At 36.8% G+C, this 24,497-nt stretch overlaps 1 protein-coding gene across 1 annotated transcript; it reads left to right on the plus strand.

Moving 5' to 3' along the window:
• Window positions 1-1,054: 1,054 nt before the first annotated feature.
• Window positions 1,055-24,242, plus strand: LOC131594605 (uncharacterized). The gene is made up of 2 exons (XM_058866784.1): window positions 1,055-1,410; window positions 24,056-24,242. Exons 1-2 carry the CDS (start codon window positions 1,055-1,057, stop codon window positions 24,240-24,242), a joined length of 543 nt encoding a protein of 180 aa, XP_058722767.1.
• The last annotated feature ends 255 nt before the right edge of the window (window positions 24,243-24,497 follow it).

Raw genomic sequence — 24,497 nt, forward strand, 5'->3', positions numbered from 1 at the left:
ACGTGTCTTCTCATTTTGATATTATTAAACACATGTTATCCAAACCAATTTTTCATAGTCAAATTGGTAAATGGGCTTTAGCATTGACTGAATACTCATTGACTTATGTGCCTTTAAAAGCATTAAAAGGGCAAGTAGTGGCTGATTTCCTTGTGGACCATTCAATGGTCGAAATGGCTCAAAACTATGTAAATATAGTGCCATGGAAGTTATACTTCGAAGGCTCTAGTCAAAAAAATGGTTCTGGAATTGGAGGAGTTGTAAATTCTCCAGCAGAGTTCAAGTATAGGATTGAGGGAGTATGCACAAACAATGAAGCTGAATACGAATCGTTGATCATAGGACTTGAACTTCTGCTGGAATTGGGGGCAAGGAATGTCAAAATTATGGGAGACTCAAAATTGGTGATCAAACAAGTGTCGAGAGAGTACAAGTGTGTTAAAGAAAATTTAATTATATACTTTGTGATTACTATTAGATTGCTAAAGAGTTTCGAACAAGTGAGTATTCGACACATACCACGAAAGGAGAATTAGGAAGCTAATGATTTGGCGCAAGAGGCCTCATGGTACAAGGCTTTGAAGGATAAAAATGAAGAAGAGATTCAGGTGAAAGAGAAGGTATGTGCAACGTTGTTATCTTCTTCATACTTGTCGATCATAAAGTTGGTAGGTGTGGATAATGAAAACTTCGAAATCATGACTATTGATGATATAGGAGGGAATGATTGGCGAAAGCCAATAGTCGACTATCTACGTACTCCTACGGGGGTCGACAGATAGCAAGCTCAAATACAAGGCTCTTAGCTATGTCTTAATGGAAATGAGTTGTTCAAAAAGACAATTGAAGGAGTTTTGCTTAAATGCCTGGGAGAGAGTGAAGCATTTATGTCTGTGTCGAATGTACATAGCAGGGCATGTGGTGCACATCAAGCGGGGCAGAAAATGAGATAGTTTTTAATGCGTTCAGGGGTTTATTGGCCTTCAGTGTTGAAAGATTGCATTGAATTTTCCAAAGGTTGCCATGAAAGCCAATTGCATGAGGGTGTACACATATGCCTTCAAGCGAGTTACATAAGAAGCCAAAAATTTGGCATAAGACGTTAGATCAAGCTTTGTGGGCATGTCGAACGTCACCAAAAGAAGCAACTGGAACAACCCTATTTCGAATGACTTATGGCCATGATGCAGTGCTGCCAGTAGAAATTCAAGTTCATGTAGTCAGAATTCAAAGCCAACATGAAATACCATCAGAAGATTATTGGAACATGATGTCAGATGAATTAGTAGATTTGGATGAAGAAATAATGGGAGCCTTGGATTCATTGCAAAGGAAGAAGGAGAGAGTTGCTTTAGCCTACAACAAAAAGGTAAAGGATAAAACTTTTGATGCTCTCCCCAACTTAAACCTGTTTGTCCTCAAACAAGGCCAAATAAATCAAAGAATCAAAAGTAGTAGACCAAAGAATCGTGAATCAACAAGTTTCAAAAACAAAAAAAAAATGTATGGCTCAATACAAAAACGCATAAACAAAGTAAATACTTACCACTATACTACAACGAAAACATGTAAATGAAACGAATCCTAAGTACAAAAATCATGTAAAACATTCTAAAACAATACATGCTATCTCATGAATCACACCTAGCAAAATTCATCAATGGATGAAGAACACACAAAGGTGAAGGACTTTTAACACTCATCCAAAAATATTACAAACAAAAGATTAAATTATTCATTCATCCAAAAATCACATTAAAGATACAAAAGCAAGAATCACAAGGGCTTTTTCAAGGTTGTAATGTGGCTTAGTTAACAAAAAAGGGATAAGTCCTAAGGCTAATCGAAATAAAAACTTGCCTAAACCTAAGGGAGTAGTTATTTCCACAAAGTTTCACGCATCAAAATCTCGATCAAACTTCTTATGCATCATAAGTTGTCGAACCATAACATCCTACTTATTAGCATAATTATTATGTACTCTTTTTGTTTTTGTTTTTCAAAACTTTTTCTCTTTTTTTTCTTTCTTTTTCTTTTCTTTCTTTTTCACATTTTTTTCTTTCTTTTTATTTTCTTTCCACAACCTCATACCAACCACAATATAAATGGGCAAACATCCTCTCCCCAACTTGAATAAAACAATCATCATAATAAGAATACTCCCTACTTTCTAAGGCAAGGTAAAAATTCAAACTATAAGTCATAGGCGAGGGTTCAAGAAAACAAAGAATCAAACATCCATACACAATTGAGAACCAAACGCTCATAGACAAGCATTAAGCAAAAAAAGTATGGATGTTGACAAAAAGGGTCAAAAGGGGTTACTAATGGTCACACACTCGCAAGGTGAATTGACTATTTGGTTATGGTGGTTGTGCTCAAAATAAAACAAAATGCCTTGATCATTTTCATGCTTTCATAAAATCAACATAAACAAAAGATTAAGCATAATAAAATCTATTTAAAACAAAGATTATGGCCTCCAGCATATGTGAACAATGGAAAGCTTCCTCACATTTATGGTTTGCGAACTAAAGTGATTCAATCAACAAGCAAGTAATGTAAAGGAATGAATGGCATGGTAATTGTACAAATGAAAAGTTTTCGACACATGATATGCTATAGAAAGCGATAAATGAGTACCTTGAATGATACGACTTCAAAAACAATATCCTACCATACATTTGCAAGTTGAAACACTCAAGCTTCGGAAAATCACCTCAAAAATCTTCGAATTACCAAACAAAATTTGAGTACAAACAACCACAAAAGAATTAGAAAAACAAAACTATTGTATACTATTAAAACATGTATCTACACAATTCACTATACAAAAGTATACAAGTATTAAGGAATTCACAAATATACAATATTCACAAAACTCAAAAACAAAGAAACTATCGCAATGTGAATTCAATAGAAACACAAATCCCCGACAATTTTCAATTTGTTTAGCCAACTTCACCTTGCTAAATAACAAAAGTAAAGAGGAACAAAATCAAATACACAAACATGTATAAGTATAAAAATATAAACATGTATCAATATACGAAAATATACAAGTATGAGGATATGCACAAAATATACGATATTCACAAAACTCAAAAACAAAGAAACTATCGCAATTCAAATTCAATAGAAACACCAATCCCCGGCAACAGCGCCATTTTGTTGAAGCGGTAAAGCGGCAAGAAACAAATGTTTTGGAAATATTTATCCGGGAATTTATCGTGTCCATAGAGATTAGTGCTATTGAACTGCCGTTCGACGGAGTCTTAGTTCTTGAGTTTGGGTTAAATGGGTTTTTAGTAAATAAGGAAAATATAATTATGAACATAAAAAGAATTCATTTTTCAGGAAGAAAAGACTTATCAAGCTTGGTATATAATCTACTTCTCACAAACTTAAACTTATCGACCAGTTACACTCAACCTACAGTACTCGTCAATGTCATCCGACATTGCTCACACCCTAAGTCATTTCTAACCCAAAGTAGAGAGAACTACTATATCATCTCGGCGACGATCTCTCAACACACCTCAACAACACAATAAACATCCATATTAATCGTATCGACAATCTCTCAACCAACACAACCAACACGGAAGCATTAAGCTTCGACACCCATAAATATTGTTAACTCTAAATCCATGTCTGAAATCCAGATACTAACAGATAATCATCCTAGATAAGGATTCAAGAAGTTTATCTCTATAACAACCCAAATCCCTAGCACAGAGCAAAAATCTAAGACAACAATCAACAAAGATTTGTAAAGCAAAGATTTGGGCGAAAAATTCAAGGTAAATATATATACAAAACCCAACTAAGGGAAATACATAGAGAGAAAGAGAGATAACAGCACAAATCTTCCGGTTTATTAGTGCCGGTTGATGAGCAATCCACCTTCGAATCACCGAATGCAAGACCCATAGTTGTTATCTAAGCTAATCCTCCAGAAAAATGAAGATTGATGGAGTTGGGAACAAATACCCCAAAACCATACCTAAAAAAAATATTGACCCTTATTTATACACTATTTGATATGCGGTGCTTTCTTAACCATACAATACTTATCTTATCTTAATGATATCTACAAAACTACTCAAAAGAGTCTTCTAAACGTCACCTAAAAATTGGGCTCCAAAACAAAATTAGTGGCCCAAACAGTAAAACAGAATTTGCTGACGCAGCTCAGTTCGTGGCTCGAACTTTGTTCGCTTGCACAAACTGAAAGAAATTCCCCGCATCAGAATTCTCACAAAAAACAAGTTGCTGATAACACTCAGTTCACGGCGCGAACTGAGTGAATCTTCACTCCTTTGCTTTCCAAGCTTTCTTAAATATTTTCTCAAGTTAAATTCTTCAAGTACTTCAAAATCTTACATGATCCATCCTTATTTGCACATGCATCCAAAGCCTCAAGAATGAAGGATAGAAAAACACTTAGAAAGAGGGGGTTTGATTAAGTGTGACTTTAAAAACTCTTAGGATAAAAACAATTGCACAATGATTTTTATCCTGGTTTGTTGTTAACGAAACTACTCCAGTCCACCCACTTAGTGTGATTTACCTCAACTGAGGATTTAATCCACTAATCAATCTTGATTACAATGGTTTTCCACTTAGATACCCTCTAAGTCTTCTAGAGTATTCTGATCACACCTTGATCACTCTAGGAAATTCACCACATAGAAACTTCTAAGTCTTCTAGAGTCTACTGATCCCAACTTGATCACTCTAGGAACCTTTTACAAATCAATGTAAAATAAATGTTTACAAGAGTATACAAGTGCTTCTTAAAAAGCTATAATCATAACTGTGATATATCTCTTAAGTTCTAAGCTTAAATCTCACTAAGATATTACAAGAGTAGTGAGGTTGAAGATGAAGTTTGTAAGACTTTGAATCAGCAGCATTTAAGGTTGTTTGTGCAGAGTTGTTCGCGTAAGTGTTGTAACCTTGCTTCTGATCAGAACTTCACTATTTAAAGGCGTTTGAGAAGATGACCGTTGGGAGCATTTAATGCGTTGCGTGATCCGTACAGCATTGCATTTAATGTTTCACTCTTTTGTCAACTACCTCGAGCCTTGCTTTTCCTACTTTAACTGACTTTGCCTTTAATAGCTTCTAACGATCCTTTTGTCAGTCAGCGTAGCCTGCCATCTTGTACTTGCTTCTGATCTGATATTTGTAGATACAACGTTTGAATATATCAGAGTCATAACAGCTTGGTGCAGAGCATCTTCTTATCTTCTGACCTTGTAGTGCTTCTAGCGTTATACCATGAGAACTTCAGTGCTTCTGCTTCTGATCTCAAGTTCTTCTGATGCTTCAATAGACCATGTTCTGATTCTTCTTGACCATCTTCTGATGTCTTGCCAGAGCATGTTCTGATGTTGCATGCTGAACCTTCTGAGTCAGTGCTTCTTGCGCTGAATTGTGCATACTCTTTATATATTTCCTAAAATGGAAAATACATAGGATTAGAGTACCACATTGTCTTATACAAAATTCATATATAATGTTATCATCAAAACTAAGAATATTGATCAGAACAATTCTTGTTCTAACAATCTCCCCCTTTTTGATGATGACAAAAACATATATAATTGATATGAATTTGCAATCAGAATATCAGATGACTAAAGACAATTACACAGTTATAGCATAAGCATATAAACATAGTGTGTGAATATGTCTCCCCCTGAAATAAATACTAAAAGAATTTATAAATAAAAGACTTCCTTGAGTATTTTCCATTTCAGTCGAGACGTTCACATTTTGCCTAGAACTTCAGAACATTTAGAGCTTCTACTTCTTGCTTCCATAGGACAGCTTCAGAGCTTTGAATTTCTTCTTGAATCATATCATGCTTGATTGTATCAGAACATTCTTGAATATATTAGAGCATCATCAGAGCATCTTTACATCCTGAAATGTTTCAGAACAAACTAGACAACAAAAGTCAGAGCATGAATGAATCAGAACATTCTTTTTAGAAAGAACATGTATCAGAGCAAACTTTGATACGTTCTTAAAAAGAATATGTATCAAAACATATGAGAGATAAGAATGTATTAGAGCATATTCTTCCACGAGAATATCAGAACATTCTTCCTTCTTGCTTCTGATCTTGAAGCTTCACAACACTAAGCTTGCTTTAAATTCCAAGAACATGCTTCTTTATAGAATTGCATTTCCCCATGTATTTGCTTCTCATGTTGAGCTTTTTCAGATTGTCTTCAATCCTGCAAAAAATCTCAAAGACATAGAACTTGCAAATAATGTTAGAAATGTTGAGACTTAATCCCAGCAACTGATACAGTAAACCAAATCAATTATCATGTTTCTCCCCCTTTTTGTGATAACATCAAAAAGCATTTAAAAGATTCAGATGAAAAACAATACGAGTGAAGAAGATAATATTTCATTGATTCAATAAAATATCAGAAGATACAAAAGGATAGAAGCAGATGCAAGAAACAGATGCAAGAAACAGATGCAAGAAACAAGAAAACAACTAAGACCAAGACACAATACGACTAGCCTAGCTTAGAAACTATTTTGGCCAAAAGGTTTTGAATCTCAGAAGTGCTTTCAGTCTGCGTCTTCATGAATGAGCGAAACTCATTGTGAGTATCCTCATGCTTGTCCAAACGAGAAGCTAGATCAACTTGATTCTTTTGAAGAGCCTTCATGGTGTTTACCAGAACAGAAGGTTCCGTAGAAGATGCATCACAACAATCGTTCAAAGGAGTAGCATGCTCAATAGCAGCATCAATCATGAGAACATCATCTTGATTTTCCTGAACAGGATGTTTCTCAGCAGGATGATTCTCAGCAACGTGATTCTCAGCATCAGCTTCTGACATAGAAGCATCTTCAGCATATTCTGGAGCAGGGATATCAAAATCAAAATTTGCAAGAGCCTGAAGGATCTCAGCCAGATTCCTTGGAGGTGTAGGAGCAGCAGGTTCTGAAGGATATTCAACTTCTGGATATACCATATTTGGTGCCTTAGCAGAGGGATTTTCCCTTAACCAGTTGAATAATGACTGAAAGTCTCCAGTCAGAACATGAAACTGAGGCTTCCATACAACCATAGCAAGAGGCTGCACTTCCTCAAGTTCATCGACAGATTCTTTCTCTTCAAGAGATTTCCTATTTCTGATTGGATGATAGTACCTACCATCATCAACTCCTAAGAAACAACTAGGAGAACCAGATGCCTCAGCCAAGCATCTCTTCTGGATGTTCAGAGCATCAAACTGAAAGTCCTTCTTAAAGATTTTCCATAAGCTTCGAATAGCAACATGATCCAACTTGGAGTCATGATCAGCTCTCAAAGTTCCCATCCTTGTTCTGAATTTAAGCTTGAACAGGTCAAAGCAGATATCAATATAGGGTTCTGGAGGGTTAGAGAAAATAGCGAACATATTGCAGAAATGCATACATGGAGAGAGAAAATGAATGCGTAAAAGAGAGAATGATATGATGAGGTGTGTTTATATAGATACGGATTTGAAAAAGAATGCAATGAAATTATGAGAATGAACAGTTACAGAATCAAGAAAATCTAATGCATTTAATGATGAATGACGTTAGGTGGGATAACGTGAAATTTGAAATGATTTTCATAGTTACCTAGGGCGGCATCTCATCAGCTGCACGCACGCTTGTCCAAATAGAGTGAACACGTGTTTAACTTCTGGAATAGCTGGTGACAGTTGTGCTTGCTTTGAATTAGATTCTGAATCAACTTAGATAATGAAACGTTAGAAATAACAGAATTAGAACTTCTAATTGATCAACATCAGAACTTCTTATAAGAAGATAAGACAGAATCATTTAAGAACTAATCCATACGTTAGAACTTCTCATCTTCTCATTCTGGGCATAAATCCATACTGATATTCTTCAGAATGAACTTAAGCCTATCTTCAGCAAGGGGTTTTGTAAAGATATCAGCCCATTGATGGTCTGTATCCATAAAGTTTAAAGAAAGAACACCCTTCTGAACATAGTCCCTAATGAAATGATGTTTAATCTCAATATATTTAGCTTTCGAATGTAAGATAGGATTCTAAGATAAACAGATAGCAGAAGTATTATCACAGAAGATAGGAATGTTACTCTCATATATTTGATAATCTTCTAGCTAACTCTTCATCCAGAGCATCTGTGTACTACACCCAGCAGCAGCAACATATTCTGCTTCTGTTGTAGAAAGGGCAGTGGTAGCTTGCTTCTTGTTGTACCAGAGATCAGGTGACTTCTAAGAAATTGACAACTTCTAGAAGTACTCTTTCTTTTAATTCTATCTCAAGCGTAATCAGCATCACAAAAGCCTACTAAGTTGTATTCTTCAGATCTTTTGTAGACTAAACCAACATTAGTAGTACCTTTCAGATACCTCAGAATTCTCTTAACAGCTATTAAGTGAGATTCTCTAGGATCTGATTGGAATCTTGCACACAGACAAACACTGAATAAAATGTCAAGTCTAGAAGCAGAAATATATAAGAGAGATCCAATCATACCTCTGTAGAGCTTCTGATCTACCTTCTTACTTACCTCATCCTTACCTAGGACACATGTTGGATGCATAGGAGTTTTTGCTTTTTTTCTTTCAGAAAGATTAAACTTCTTCAGAAGTTCTTTCACGTACTTGGTCTGATGAACGTATGTTCCATCAGAAGTTTTATTGATTTGAATCCCAAGAAAATACTTGAGTTCTCCCATCATGCTCATTTCAAATTCAGCCTGCATAGACTTAGCAAACTCCTTTCCAAGTGTAGCATTAGACGTTCCAAAGATAATATCATCAACATACATTTGGAAAATTAAAAGATCCTTTTTAAAGGTTTTACAAAAGAGAGTAGTATCCACTTTTCCTCTAGTGAAACCATTATCCAAAAGGAAAGAACTTAATCTTTCATACCAAGCTCTAGGAGCTTGCTTCAATCCGTATAATGATTTCTTTAATTTAAAAACATGTTCTGGAGACTTGGAGTCTTCAAAACCAGGAGGTTGGTGGACATAGACTTCCTCATCTATATAATCATTTAAGAAGGCACTCTTAACATCCATCTAATATAGAGTGATGTTATGTTGAGTGGCAAAAGAAATTAATAAGCGAATAGATTCTAACCTGGCCACTGGTGCAAAGGTTTCTGTATAGTCAATCCCTTCTTGCTGACTATAGCCCTGAGCAACCAGTTTGGCTTTGTTTCTTACAACTTCTCCTTTTTTCGCTTAGCTTGTTTCTGAAGACCCACTTCGTACCAATGATGTTAAATCCTTTTGGTCTCGGAACCAGATCCCAAACATCATTCCTTGTAAACTGATTTAATTCTTCTTGCATGGCAATTATCCAGTCTGCATCTTCTAGAGCTTGATCAACAGAAGTTGGCTCGATCAGAGAAACAAGACCTAATTGACATTCTGCATTGTTCTTAAGAAATGCTCTTGTTCTTATAGGATCTTCTCTCTTTCCAAGAATAACATCTTCTGAGTGAGCAGAGTTGAGTCTATAAGATCTTCTGATAGTTGGCTCTTCAGAAATTCTTAGATTCTCTAAAGAAGCAGCAACTTGATCTTCTGATACTTTGCTTCTGGGTTCTTCAGCTTCTGAAATTGAGATATCTATATCTGCAAAATTCTCAGACTGCTTTGGCTTTTCAAGACCAAGCTTATCATCAAATCTGATATTGATTGATTCTTCAACAATCAATGTTTCAGTATTGTATACTCTGTAGCCTTTAGAGCGTTCAGAATATCCAAGAAGGAAACACTTTTGTGCCTTAGAATCAAACTTACTCAGATGATCTTTAGTATTCAGAATAAAACAAACACATCCAAAAGGATGAAAATATGAAATGTTGGGCTTTATGTTCTTCCACAATTCATAAGGAGTCTTATTAAGAGTAGGTCTTATGGAGATTCTATTCTGAATATAACATGCAGTATTTATTGCTTCTGCCCAGAAATGCTTAGCCATATTGGTCTCGTTGATCATGGTTCTGGCCATTTCTTGAGAGTCATATTCTTTCGCTCTACAAATCCATTTTGCTGTGGAGTTCTAGGGCAAGAGAAATCATGGGCAATACCATTTTCTTTGAAGTAAACCTCAAAGAATCTGTTCTCAAATTCGCCACCATGATCACTTCTGACCTTTATGATTTTACACTCTTTCTCAGATTGGAACTGAGTGCAGAATTCAAAGAACACTGAATGAGACTCATCCTTGTGTTTCAAGAACTTTACCCATGTCCATCGACTATAATCATCTACGATGACTAATACATATTTCTTCCCTCTGACAGATGTTGTTTTGACTGGGCCAAACAAATCAATGTGCAGAAGTTCTAGCGGCCTAGAGGAAGAGACAACATTCTTAGACTTGAATGCAGGTTTAGAAAACTTCCCTTTCTAACATGCTTCGCAAAGAGCATCTGATTTATATTTCAGATTAGGGAGTCCTCTGACCAGATTTGGTTTGTTAATCTGAGAAATCTTTCTCAAACTAGCATGGCCTAATCTTCTGTGCCAGACCCATTGCTCTTCGCTAACAGACATAAGATAAGTTACCTTCTGATTCTTAAGATCCTGAAGATCAATCTTGTAAATTTTGTTCTTTCTCTTGCCTGTAAATAGGATTGAGCCATCCTTTTGACTTACAGCCTTACAAGACTTTTGATCAAAGATTATGTCATAACCATTGTCACTTAATTGACTTATGGACAATAAGTTATGAGCTAATCCATCTACCAGAAGAACATTAGTTATAGAAGGAGAGTTACCAGTACTTATGGTTCCTGAGCCAATGATTTTTCTCTTCCGATTCCCTCCAAACTTAACTTCTCCAGCAGATTTAAGCACCAGGTCTTGGAACATAGACCTTCTTCCCGTCATGTGCCGCGAGCACCCAGAGTCCAGGTACCATGACATGTTTTGCTTTGTCTTCTTTGCTGCCAAGGATATCTGCAACAGAAATTATCTTCTCCTTAGGTACCCACATTTTCTTGGGTCCTTTCTTGTTAGTTCTCCTTAAGTTCTGATTGAACTTGGGTTTAGCATGGTAAACAACAGGAGGTACAACATGATATTCCTTAGGTTGAGCAACATGATATTTTCTATTTTGTGTCACATGCTTCTTGGTGTGTGTAACGTGAAAGCTTTTAGCATGTGAGGTGAGCCTAATATCATGGGAGTGGCCATACTTGAACTGATCATACAATGGCTTGTATGTGATTTTCATATCATCTACAGGTTCAAGTTTGTATGGGGTATCACCCTCATAGCCTATGCCAACTCTCTTGTTTCCACTTACCACATATATCATAGAGGCAAATTGACTTCTACCAATACCTCTAGATAAGAATTTCCTGAAACTCAAGTTATATTCTTTAAGATTATTGTTCAAGCTTGGAATATATTTTTCTAAACCAGAAGATGACTCAACATCTTTGGATAGTTTTAAAACTTTTTCTTTGAGTTCAGAATTTTCTAATTCAAGCTTCTTAGTTTCAGATACAAAGAGCTTTCTTAGCTTTTTGTATTTGATACTAAGCTTAGCCTTGATTTCAAGAATTTCAGCTAAACTGGAAGCTAGCTCATCTCTAGATAGATCATAAAATACCTCTTCAGCTAAACTGGAAGATTCTCCTCTTTCAGGTTTTTTGGAACTTCTGAAGTTCTTGAACTTCCTTTGCTTACTTTTCCAGAGTTGGTTTACCCTTCTGGAGATCATGGACAATTCACCTTCTTCCGATTCTCATTCTGATTCTTCAGAATCTTCTTCTTCAGCCTGAAAAGCGTTAGTGCATTTTTTATTTAAAGATTTTAATGTAATAGACTTACCTTTCTTCTGAGGTTCATTAGCATCCAGCTCTATTTCATGACTCCTCAAGGCGTTGATCAGCTCTTCCAAAGAGACTTCATTCAGATTCTTTGCTATCTTGAATGCAGTCACCATTGGGCCCCATCTTCTGGGCAAGCTTCTGATGATCTTCTTGAAATGATCAGCCTTTGTATATCCCTTGTCAAGCACTCTTTATCCAGCAGTTAGAGTTTGAAATCTTGAGAACATTGTTTCAATGTTTTCATCATCCTCCATCTTGAAGGCTTCATACTTCTGGATTAATGCAAGAGCTTTAGTCTCCTTGACTTAGGCTTTTCCTTCGTGAGTCATCTTTAATGATCCAAAGATGTCATGGGCAGTTTCCCTGTTTGATATCTTCTCATATTCAGAATGAGAAATAGCATTCAGCAGAATAGTCCTAGACTTATGATGATTTTTAAATTGTTTCTTTTGATCATCACTCATTTCTTGTCTTGACATCTTTGCTCCACTAGCATTTACTGGATGTTTGTAACCATCCACAAGCAAGTCCCGTAAATCACCATCTAGACCAAGAAAGTAACTTTCCAATCTATCTTTCAAGTATTCAAAGTTTTCACCATCAAATACTGGTGGTCTAGAATATCCATTTCCATTGTTGTGTTGATCATTTGTAGTAGATGTAGTGTTAGAACAAGATTTGTTCTGATCAATATTCTTAGTTTTGATGATAACAAGGATATGAATTTTGTGTGAGATAATGTGGTACTCTAATACACTGCAAATTCCCTTTCAGGAAATATATAAAGAGTATGCACAAATCAGCGCTCAGAAGCTTTGACTCAGAAGGTTCAGCATGCAACATCAGAACATGGTTTGGCAAGACATCAGAAGATGGTCAAAGCAGAATCAGAACATGGGTCTATGGAAGCATCAGAAGAACTTGAGATCAGAAGCAGAAGCACTGAAGTTCTCATGGTATCACGCTCAGAAGCACTTCAAGGTCAGAAGACAAGAAGATGCTATGCACCAAGCTATTTGACTCTGATGATATTCAAACGTTGTATACACAAACATCAGATCAGAAGCAAGTACAAGATGGCATGCTACGCTGACTGACAAAAGGAACGTTAGAAGCTATTAAAGGCAACGTCAGTAGACACAGCGTGAACAAGGCTCGAGGTAGTTGACAAAAGAGTGAAACATTAAATGCAATGTTGTACGGAATACGCAAAGCATTAAATGCTCCGAACGGTCATCTTCTCAAGTGCCTATAAATATGAAGTTCTGATGAGAAGCAAGGTAACCAATTCTGAACGAACTTATTCTGAAAAACTTGCTGAAACGCTGTTCAACTCAAAACTCAGAAACTTCATCTTCATCAAAGCTCACTACATTGCTGTTGTAATATATTAGTGAGATTAAGCTTAAACTTTAAGAGAAATATCACTGTTGTGATTATAGCTTTTCAGAAGCATTGTAAAACTCTTATTTGATTACATTAATTTGTAAGTAACTAGAGTGATCAAGTGTTGATCAGGATACTCTAGGAAGTCTTAGCTTGTGTCTAAGAAGTTGTAATTAGAGTGATCACGTGGTGGTCAGGATACTCTAAGAAAGTCTTAGCTTGTGTCTAAGCATTTGTTCCTGGAGTGATCAGGTTGTGATCAGTATACTCTAGAAGACTTAGTCGTAGGCTAAGTGGAAAACCATTGTAATCTGTTGCGATTAGTGGATTAAATCCTCAGGTGAGGTAAATCACTCCATGGGCGTGGACTGGAGTAGTTTAGTTAACAACAAACCAGGATAAAAATAAATGTGCAAATTGTTTTTATCGTTCAAGTTTTTAGACTACACTTATTCAAACCCCCCCTTTCTAAGTGTTTTTCTATCCTTCAATTGGCATCAGAGCGCCGGTTCTAAGGTGCAAGCACTTAACCGTGTTTAGAAAAGATTCAGGAAGAGAAAAACGCTTCAGTAAAAGATGGCTGGTGAAATTCCAACAGATCCACCTGCATCTACATCTGGCTCTGCTGAGCAATACAATGGTAACAATGGTTATACTAGACCACCAGTATTTGATGGTGAAAACTTTGAATACTGGAAAGATAAACTGGAGAGTTACTTTCTTGGTCTAGATGGTGAACTATGGGATCTTCTGATGGATGGTTACAAACATCCAGTGAAAGCTAGTGGCGTAAGGCTTACAAGGCAAGAAATGAATGATGATCAGAAGAAGCTTTTCAAGAATCATCATAAATGTAGAACTGTTTTGCTGAATGCTATCTCTCATGCTGAGTATGAGAAGATATCTAACATGGAAAAGGCCTATGATATATATGAGTCATTGAAAATGACCCATGAGGGAAATGCTCAAGTCAAGGAGACTAAAGCTCTTGCTCTAATCCAGAGATATGAAGCCTTCAAGATGGAGGATGATGAAAACATTGAGAAGATGTTCTCAAGATTTCAAACGCTAACTGCTGGATTAAGAGTTCTGGATAAAGGCTACACCAAAGCTGATAATGTAAAGAAGATTATCAGAAGCTTACCCAGAAGATGGGGTCCAATGGTGACTGCATTCATGATTGCCAGGAATCTGAATGAAGTTTTGTTGGAAGAGCTTATCAGTGCCTTGAGAAGCCATGAAATAGAGCTGGACGCAAACGAGCCTCAAAAGAAAGGTAAGTCTATTGCATTAAAATCAAATGTTAAAAAATGTACTAACGCTTTTCAGGCTAGAGAAGAAGATCCTGAAGAATCAGAATCTATAGAAGAAGATGAACTGTCCATGATCTCCAGAAGGGTAAACCAACTCTGGAAGAGCAAGCAAAGGAAGTTTAGAGGCTTCAGAAGTTCAAAGAGATTTGAACGAGGAGAATCTTCTGGTGACAGAAGATCTGACAAGAAGAAGGCTGTCTGCTATGAGTGCAATGAGCCTGGACATTACAAGAACGAGTGTCCAAAACTTCAGAAGGAGAATCCCAAGAAGAAGTTTCATAAGAAGAAAGGTCTTATGGCAACATGGGATGATTCTGAATCAGAATCAGAATCAGACTCTGAAGGAGAGCAAGCCAACTTCGCGCTGATGGCTACAGAAGATGATGGATCAGAATCTACATCAGAATCAGATTTTGAAGAGGTATTTTCTGAACTATCTAGAGAAGAGTTAGTTTCCAGTTTAACAGAACTTCTGGAACTCAAGGCTCATCTTAGTATCAAATACAAAAAGCTGAAGAAGCAGTTTGAATTTGAAACTAAGAAGCTGGAATTGGAAAATTTGGAACTGAAGGAAAAAGTTTTAAATCTATCCAAAGATAGTGGATCTCCTTCTGAAACAGAAAAATCCATTCCTAGCATGAATCATATTCTGAAAGAATATGACTCGAGCTTCAGAAAGTTCTTATCTAGAAGTATTGGCAGAAGTCATCTTGCTTCTATGATATATGGTGTTTCTGGAAACAGAAGGTTTGGCTTTGGCTATGAGGGTGATACCTCACATAAATTTGAACCTATTGATGATCTGAAGATCACATACAAGCCATTGTATGATCAGTTCAAATATGGCCATGCACATGATATTAGGCTCACTTCACATGCACAGAGTTTTAACACTGTTCACACCAAGAAGCATGTGACACATCCTAAGAAATATCATGCTGACAAACCTAAAGAATATCATGTTGTTCCTCCTGTTAAATATTATGCTAAACCCAAGTTCAATCAGAACTTGAGGAGAACTAACAAGAAAGGACCCAAGAAATTGTGGGTACCTAAGGGGAAGATAATTTCTATTGCAGATATCCTTGGCGGCAAAGAGGACAAAAAGCAAAATGTCATGGTACCTGGACTCTGGGTGCTTGCAACACATGACGGGAAGAAGGTCTACATTCCAAGACCTGGTGCTTAAACCAAGTGGAGAAGTCAAGTTTGGAGGAGATCAGAAGGGCAAAATCATTGGCTCTGGAACCATAAGTCTTGGTAACTCTCCTTCCATAACTAATGTACTTCTTGTAGAAGGATTAACGCATAACTTATTGTCCATAAGTCAATTAAGTGACAATGGTTATGATATAATCTTCAATCAAAAGTCTTGCAAGGCTGTAAGTCAGAAGGATGGCTCAATCCTATTTACAGGCAAGAGAAAGAACAACATTTATAAGATTGATCTTTCAGATCTTGAGAAGCAGAAGGTGACATGTCTTATGTCTGTTTCTGAGGAGCAATGGGTCTGGCACAGAAGATTAGGACATGCTAGTTTGAGAAAGATTTCTCAGATTAACAAACTAAATCTGGTCAGAGGACTCCCAAATCTGAAATACAAATCAGATGCTCTTTGTGAAGCGTGTCAGAAGGGCAAGTTCTCCAAACCTGCATTCATGTCTAAGAATGTTGTGTCTACCTCAAGACCGTTAGAACTCTTGCACATTGATCTGTTTGGCCCAGTCTCATTCAGTGTTCTTTGAATTCTGCACTCGGATCCAATCTCAGAAAGAGTGCAAAATCATAAAGGTTAGAAGTGATCATGGTGGTGAATTTGAGAACAAATTCTTTGAGGAGTTCTTCAAAGAAAATGGCATTGCCCATGATTTCTCTTGTCCTAGAACTCCACAACAAAATGGAGTTGTAGAGCGAAAGAATAGGACTCTACAAGAAATGGCCAGAACCATGATCAATGAAACCAATATGGCTAAGCATTTCTGGGCAGAAGCAATAAACACTGCATGTTACATTCAGAATAGAATCTCTATCAGACCTATTCTAAATAAGACTCCTTATGAATTGTGGAAGAACAGAAAGCCCAACATTTCATATTTCCATCCTTTTGGATGTGTATGTTTTATTCTGAATACTAAAGATCATCTTGGTAAGTTTGATTCTAAAGCACAAAAGTGTTTCCTTCTTGGATATTCTGAACGCTTTAAAGGCTACAGAGTATACAATACTGAAACATTGATTGTAGAAGAATCAATCAATATTAGGTTTGATGATAAGCTTGGTCTTGAAAAACCAAAGCAGTTTGAGAATTTTGCAGATTTTGATATTGATATATCAGAAGCAGTAGAACCAAGAAGCAAAGCTGCAGAAGCTGATAGTCTTAGAAGCAATGGATCAGAAGATCAAGTTGCTGCATCTTTAGAGAATCTCAGGATTTCTGAAGAGCCAACAGTCAGAAGATCACCTAGACTTGCTTCAGCTCATTTAGAAGATGTGATCCTTGGGAAGAAAGATGATCCCATCAGAACAAGGGCTTCCTTAAGAACAATGCAGACTGTCAATTAGGTCTTGTTTCTTTGATCGAGCCAACTTCTGTTGATCAAGCTCTAGAAGATCCAGACTGGATAATTGCCATGCAAGAAGAACTCAATCAGTTTACAAGGAATGATGTATGGGACTTGGTTCCTAGACCAAAAGGATTTAACATCATCGGCACTAAGTGGGTATTCAGAAACAAGCTAAGCGAGAAGGGAGAAGTGGTAAGAAACAAAGCCAGACTGGTTGCTCAAGGTTATAGTCAGCAAGAAGGGATTGACTACACATAAATCTTTGCACCAGTGGCCAGGTTCGAATCTATTCGTCTATTAATTTCTTTTGCCACTCAACATAACATCACTCTTTATCAGATGGATGTCAAGAGTGCCTTCTTAAATGGTTATATAGATGAAGAAGTTTATGTTCATCAACCTCCTGGTTTTGAAGACTCCAAGTCTCCAAATCATGTTTTTAAATTAAAGAAAGCATTATACGGATTGAAGCAAGCTCCTAGAGCTTGGTATGAACGTTTAAGTTCTTTCCTTCTGGAAAATGGTTTTACTAGAGGAAAAGTGGACACTACTCTGTTTTGTAAAACCTTTAAAAAGGATATTTTAATATGTCAAATATATGTTGATGATATCATATTTGGAACATCTAATGCTACACTTTGAAAGGAGTTTGCTGAGTCTATGAAGGCTGAATTTGAAATGAGCATGATGGGAGAACTCAAGTATTTCCTTGGGATTCAAGTCAACCAAACTTCTGATGGAACCTATGTTCATCAAACGAAGTATGTGAAAGAACTTCTGAAGAAGTTTAATCTTTCTGAAAGTAAAGAAGCCAAAACTCCTATGCATCCAACATGTGTCCTAGGTAAGGATGAGGTAAGTAAGAAGGTAGATCAGAAGTTGTATAGAGGTATGATTGGATCTCTTCTATACCTAACTGCTTCTAGACCTGACATTCTCTTCAGTGTTTGTGTGTGTGCTAGATTCCAATCAGATCCGTGAGAATCTCATTTAACTGCGGTTAAGAGAATTCTGAGGTATCTGAAAGGTACTACTAATGTTGGTTTAGTTTACAGAAGATCCAAAGAATACAACTTAGTAGGATTCTGTGATGCTGACTATGCTGGAGATAGAATTGAAAGGAAGAGCACTTCTGGAAGTTGTCAATTTCTTGGAAGTCATCTGATCTCATGGTACAACAAGAAGCAAGCTACTATTGCCCTCTCAACAACAGAAGCAGAATATGTTGCTGCTGCTGGTTGTAGCATACAAATGCTCTGGATGAGAAGTCAGCTAGAAGATTATCAGATTTATGAGAGTAACATTCCTATTTTCTGTGATAATACTCCTGCTATATGTTTATCTAAGAATCCTATCTTACATTCAAAAGCTAAACATATTGAGATTAAACATCATTTCATAAGGGACTATGTTCAGAAGGGTTTTATATCTTTAAACTTTGTGGATACAGACACTCAATGGGCTGATATCTTTACAAAACCCCTTGCTGAAGATAGGTTTAAGTTCATTCTGAAGAATATCAGTATGGATTTATGTCCAGAATGATAAGATGAAAAGATCTTATGTATGAGTATCTTCTGAAATGTGATTGGACTTTTTTATAAGAAGTTCTGATTGTAATCAATTAGAAGTAGTGATTCTGTTATTACTAACGTTTCATTGTCTAAGTTGACTCAGAATCTCTTTAAAAGTAAAACAGCTGTAACTGGCTTTCCAGATGGTAAACACGTGTTCACTATTTCTGGACAAGCATGCGTGCAGTTGAGGGGACGCCTACTTAGATAACTGTGCTAATCACTTCATTTGTCATAAGTCTCTCTCCTCATGTCACGTAACATTAAATGCCATTCATCATTTCAGTTTATTTTTTTCTTTTTATACTCTTCAAACGTTTCATTTCCCTCTCATATTTCTCTCTCTTGCATTCAGTTTCTTTTTCTCTCTCATTATCTGCATTTCGCATAAACCCTAGCGGTTTTCACTATCTGCAAAGTCACCATGAATCCTTCGTCAACCTCATCAAATCAAGAAACTGACCGCAAACAAAAGAGAAAGGCAACTGTTGAACCTGAAAACAAACCAAAAAGGGTAAGGATCACCTACGACCCTCTCAAGGTGAATCCCTTTGAAGCTATGATGTCTGGAAACTACTCTAGACGTGTGTATCAACCTCTTGAAGGTATCCCTCAATCACCTCCCTCCTCACAGACCTCTACGACCTCTTCCTCTTCATTCACCTCTCTGGAACCACCATCTTCACCATCTGATATTCCTTCCCCCTAAACCCATCTCTCAGATATCTCCTCACCGCTCTCACACCCTTTTCCCAAAAGAACACCTAACCCCTACAGTTTTATGCTTCCTGACTCCAGATTCACTGTCAACCCTCCTACACCTACCACTCATGCTTATCTAGAGCTTTTACACTCAGATGTAAATAGCTGGTTGGAGATTCTGGGTGCTGCTCACCTTAATCATCTGGATGAGTATGCTACTTGCAACCTCTGGGAAGCTTTTCGCCAGGATTTTCTGGTTAGGGCTACGGATGTCCAGAGAAGGATCATGACTGAAGCACCTGGTGCTCGTGGTCGTCTCTTGGAAGTTGGTGAAAGCAGCTATCACCATCTCATCAGATACAGAAGAGTTCTTGAAGAAAGGATACTTGCAGATGAGATGGAAGAAGGAAATCCCTGCAGAGACATCGTGGTATGGAGACCAAGGTATCCAGTGCTGACTGGAGATTTTCAATGGCTGTTCAATTGGTTCAGAATGAACCCTTCTGAAAGCGCTCCTCACATGGTCTTTTCAGAAGTGGTTTATCCTGCAGAAGTTGCTGGTCCAACTCCTCCAACAAACCTAGCATCTATTCTTCAGGCGTTGGAAGTTGGAGCTTCTGAGTTGCCCGAACCAGAATATGTTGAGGCTGCTTCTGAGTCAGACTCAGATGTTGAGATGGAAGGTGCAGAAGCTGAAGACCTTCCAGAAGATCGCCCTGCTGAGATTGTTGTCCCTGTTGGCAGAAGTTCTAGCGCTTCTTCATCTGGTGAACCTTCTCGTTTGGACAAGCAAGAAGCCATCAATGATGAGTTTCGCTCCTTCATGGCAAGACAAACTGCAAGCACTAACAGGATTCATGACATACTGGCGCAGATTTTGTCTAGGCTAGGGTCTTAGTCTTTGGTCTTTGTAGTTTTCCTTGTTTGTTGCATCTGCTTCTTCTGCATACATCTTTTGTAATTCTGTTTGTTTAATCAATAAAAAATTATTCTGTTTCTTTCCTTTGTCGTTTTCTACATCTGAATCTTTTATATTCTTTTTGATGTTATAATAAAAAGGGGGAGAAAATGTGATAAATGATCTGATTAATATTATCAGTTACCGGGTAAAAAGGCCCCACATTACTAACAGAACTTGCAAAGTTCTATGCTTTAAGTTGTGTTGTTGCAGGAATTGAAGATTCAAGATCAACATAAGAAGCAACAAGATGAATCAAGTTCTTGGATTCTTGAAGCAAGTTGAGTGCTATGAAGCTTCAGGATAAGAAGCAAGAAGGAAGAATGTTCAGATATTCTGATGATAGAATATGATCTGAAATATTATGTCTATTTGTTCTGATACATTTTATATGGCTCTGATACATATTATGTGTTCTGAAACATATTCTATGTTCTGACTCTTTCATTCTGACTTTTGTCGTTTAGTTTTGTTCTGTAACATTTCAAGATGTAGAGATGCTCTAATGATGCTCTGGTACATTCAACAATGTTCTGATACAATCTAGCATGAAGTGATGTAAGAAGAAATTCAAGCTCTGAAGCTATCCCGATGGAAGCAAGAATCAGAAGCTGTGAATGTTCTGAAGATCAGAGAAATTCAAGTTCTGAAGCTGTCTGATGGAAGCAAGAATCAGAAGCTGTGAATGTTCTGAAGATCAGAGAAATTCAAGTTCTGAAGCTGTCCGATGGAAGCAGGAATCAGAAGCTGTGAATCTTCAGAAGATCAAGCACTGTGAACGTCTCTACTGAAATACTCAGGGAAGTCTTTTATTATTAAAATTCTTCTAGTATTTATTTCTGGGGGAGATTATCTATCTCAGGGGGAGATTATAAATCTCAGGGGGAGACATATTCACATGCCTATACTTTAGCTGTGTAATTGTCTTTAGCCGTATGCTCTTTCTGATCGCAAATTCATATCATTTATATATGTTTTTGTCATCATCAAAAAGGGGGAGATTGTTAGAACAAGATTTTTTCTGATCAATATTCTTAGTTTTGATGATAACAAGGATATGAATTTTGTGTGAGATAATGTGGTACTCTAATACACTGCAAATTCCCTTTCAGGAAATATATAAAGAGTATGCACAAATCAGCACTCAGAAGCTTTGACTCAGAAGGTTCAGCATGCAACATCAGAACATGGTCTGACAAGACATCAGAAGATGGTCAAAGCAGAATCAGAACATGGGTCTATGGAAGCATCAGAAGAACTTGAGATCAGAAGCAGAAGCACCGAAGTTCTCATGGTATCACGCTCAGAAGCACTTCAAGGTCAGAAGACAAGAAGATGCTATGCACTAAGCTGTTTGACTCTGATGATATTCAAACGTTGTATACACAAACATCAGATCAGAAGCAAGTACAAGATGGCAGGCTACGCTGACTGACAAAAGGAACGTTAGAAGCTATTAAAGGCAACGTCAGTAGACACAGCGTGAACAAGGCTCGAGGTAGTTGACAAAAGAGTGAAACATTAAATGCAATGCTGTACGGAATACGCAAAGCATTAAATGCTCCCAACGGTCATCTTCTCAAGTGCCTATAAATATGAAGTTCTGATGAGAAGCAAGGTAACCAATTCTGAACGAACTTATTCTGAAAAACTTGCTGAAACGCTGTTCAACTCAAAACTCAGAAATTTCATCTTCATCAAAGCTCACTACATTGCTGTTGTAATATATTAGTGAGATTAAGCTTAAACTTTAAGAGAAATATCACTGTTGTGATTATAGCTTTTCAGAAGCATTGTAAAACTCTTATTTGATTATATTAATTTGTAAGTAACTAGAGTGATCAAGTGTTGATCAGGATACTCTAGGAAGTCTTAGCTTGTGTCTAAGCAGTTGTAATTAGAGTGATCACGTGGTGGTCAGGATACTCTAAGAAAGTCTTAGCTTGTGTCTTAGCATTTGTTCCTGGAGTGATCAGGTTGTGATCAGTATACTCTAGAAGACTTAGTCGTGGGCTAAGTGGAAAACCATTGTAATCTGTTGCGATTAGTGGATTAAATCCTCAGGTGAGGTAAATCACTCCGTGGGGGTGGACTGGAGTAGTTTAGTTAACAACGAACCAGGATAAAAATAACTGTGCAAATTGTTTTTATCGTTCAAGTTTTTAGACTACACTTATTCAAACCCCCCCTTTCTAAGTGTTTTTCTATCCTTCATGTAGTAGGAGGAGGAATATCATCAACCATATTGACTTAGTGTTTTTCTCACCCTGAATCTTTTTTTAACACGGTTAAGTGCTTGCACCTAAAACCGGTGCTCTGATGCCAATTGAAGGATAGAAAAACACTTAGAAAGGGCGGGGTTTGAATAAGTGTGACTTTAAAAACTCTTAAGATAAAAACAATTGCACAATGATTTTTATCCTGGTTTGTTGTTAACGAAACTACTCCAGTCCACCCCCTTAGAGTGATTTACCTCAACTAAGGATTTAATCCACTAATCAATCTTGATTACAATGGTTTTCCACTTAGATACCCTCTAAGTCTTCTAGAGTATTCTGATCACACCTTGATCACTCCAGGAAATTCACCACTTAGAAACTTCTAAGTCTTCTAGAGTCTACTGATCACAACTTGATCACTCTAGAAACCTTTTACAAATCAATGTAAAATAAATGTTTACAAGAGTATACAAGTGCTTCTTAAAAAGCTATAATCACAACTGTGATATTTCTCTTAAGTTCTAAGCTTAAATCTCACTAAGATATTACAAGAGTAGTGAGGATGAAGATGAAGTTTGTAAGACTTTGATTCAGCAGCGTTTAAGGTTGTTTGTGCAGAGTTGTTCGCGTAAGTGTTGTAACCTTGCTTCTGATCAGAACTTCACTATTTATAGGCGTTATGAGAAGATGATCGTTGGGAGCATTTAATGCGTTGTGTGATCCGTATAGCTTTGCATTTAATGTTTCACTCTTTTGTCAACTACCTCGAGCCTTGCTTTTCCTGCTTTAACTGACTTTGCCTTTATTAGCTTCTAACGTTCCTTTTGTCAGTTAGCGTAGCCTGTCATCTTGTACTTGCTTCTGATGTGATATTTGTAGATACAACGTTTGAATATCAGAGTCATTCAGCTTGGTGCAGAGCATCTTCTTGTATTCAGACTTTGAAGTGCTTTTAGCGTGATACCATAAGATCTTCAGTGCTTCTGCTTCTGAACTCAAGTTCTTCTGATGCTTCATAGACCATGTTCTGATTCTGCTTTACCATCTTCTGATGTCTTGCGAGAGCATGTTCTGATGTTGCATACTTGAACCTTCTGAGTCAGTGCTTCTTGCGCTGAATTGTGCATACTCTTTATATATTTCCTGAAATGGAAAATGCATAGGATTAGAGTACCACATTGTCTTGTACAAAATTCATATATAATGTTATCATCAAAACTAAGAATATTGATCAGAACAATTCTTGTTATAACAAAGAATACCTACAAAAAAGACACAAAAACTACCAAAAGGTATAAAAGTATATGAAAATACAATTATTCACAAAGTATACGTATTTATACACAAAACAGAGAATTGTTCAACAATATCAACAAAAGTCTTGATAAGTGCCACAAAACATATATACAAAATAAATACATTTTGGCACTTAACAATGACTTAGTTTGTATAGTTATTTTGCCAATGGACAGGAATGATAGAGTTTTGGGAATGTGGTCCCCAAATTGGGAGGGACCTTTTAAGATAGTGCGTGTATTTTCCAATAACGCCTATGAAGTCGAAGAATTAGCACCAGATAGACGAATCTTTAAGATAAATGGAAAATACTTAAAGAAGTATAGACCTGTTCTTCAAGAAATTAAAATTTCACCGGAATAAATGTCAAACTTTTTAAGATGGAGAAGAAAAATTTGTTTGAGACCAGCTAAGTTACAAAAATTAATATGATCCACACACAAGTTAATGAAAGGAAGAGATTATATTAAAAATGGTAAAAGAGAGCCATTATCCAGAATTACAATTAAAGAAAGTTATAAGATTGCGGAATATTTAAAAATGGTGAAACAAATTTTGGAAAGAGTGCAATTCGCCATTGCGCTCGACAGCTTTGAATTCGAGGTCTTCGGTTTCAGT

Source organism: Vicia villosa, linkage group LG1, assembly GCF_029867415.1.
Source record: "Vicia villosa cultivar HV-30 ecotype Madison, WI linkage group LG1, Vvil1.0, whole genome shotgun sequence".
NCBI lineage: Eukaryota > Viridiplantae > Streptophyta > Magnoliopsida > Fabales > Fabaceae > Vicia > Vicia villosa.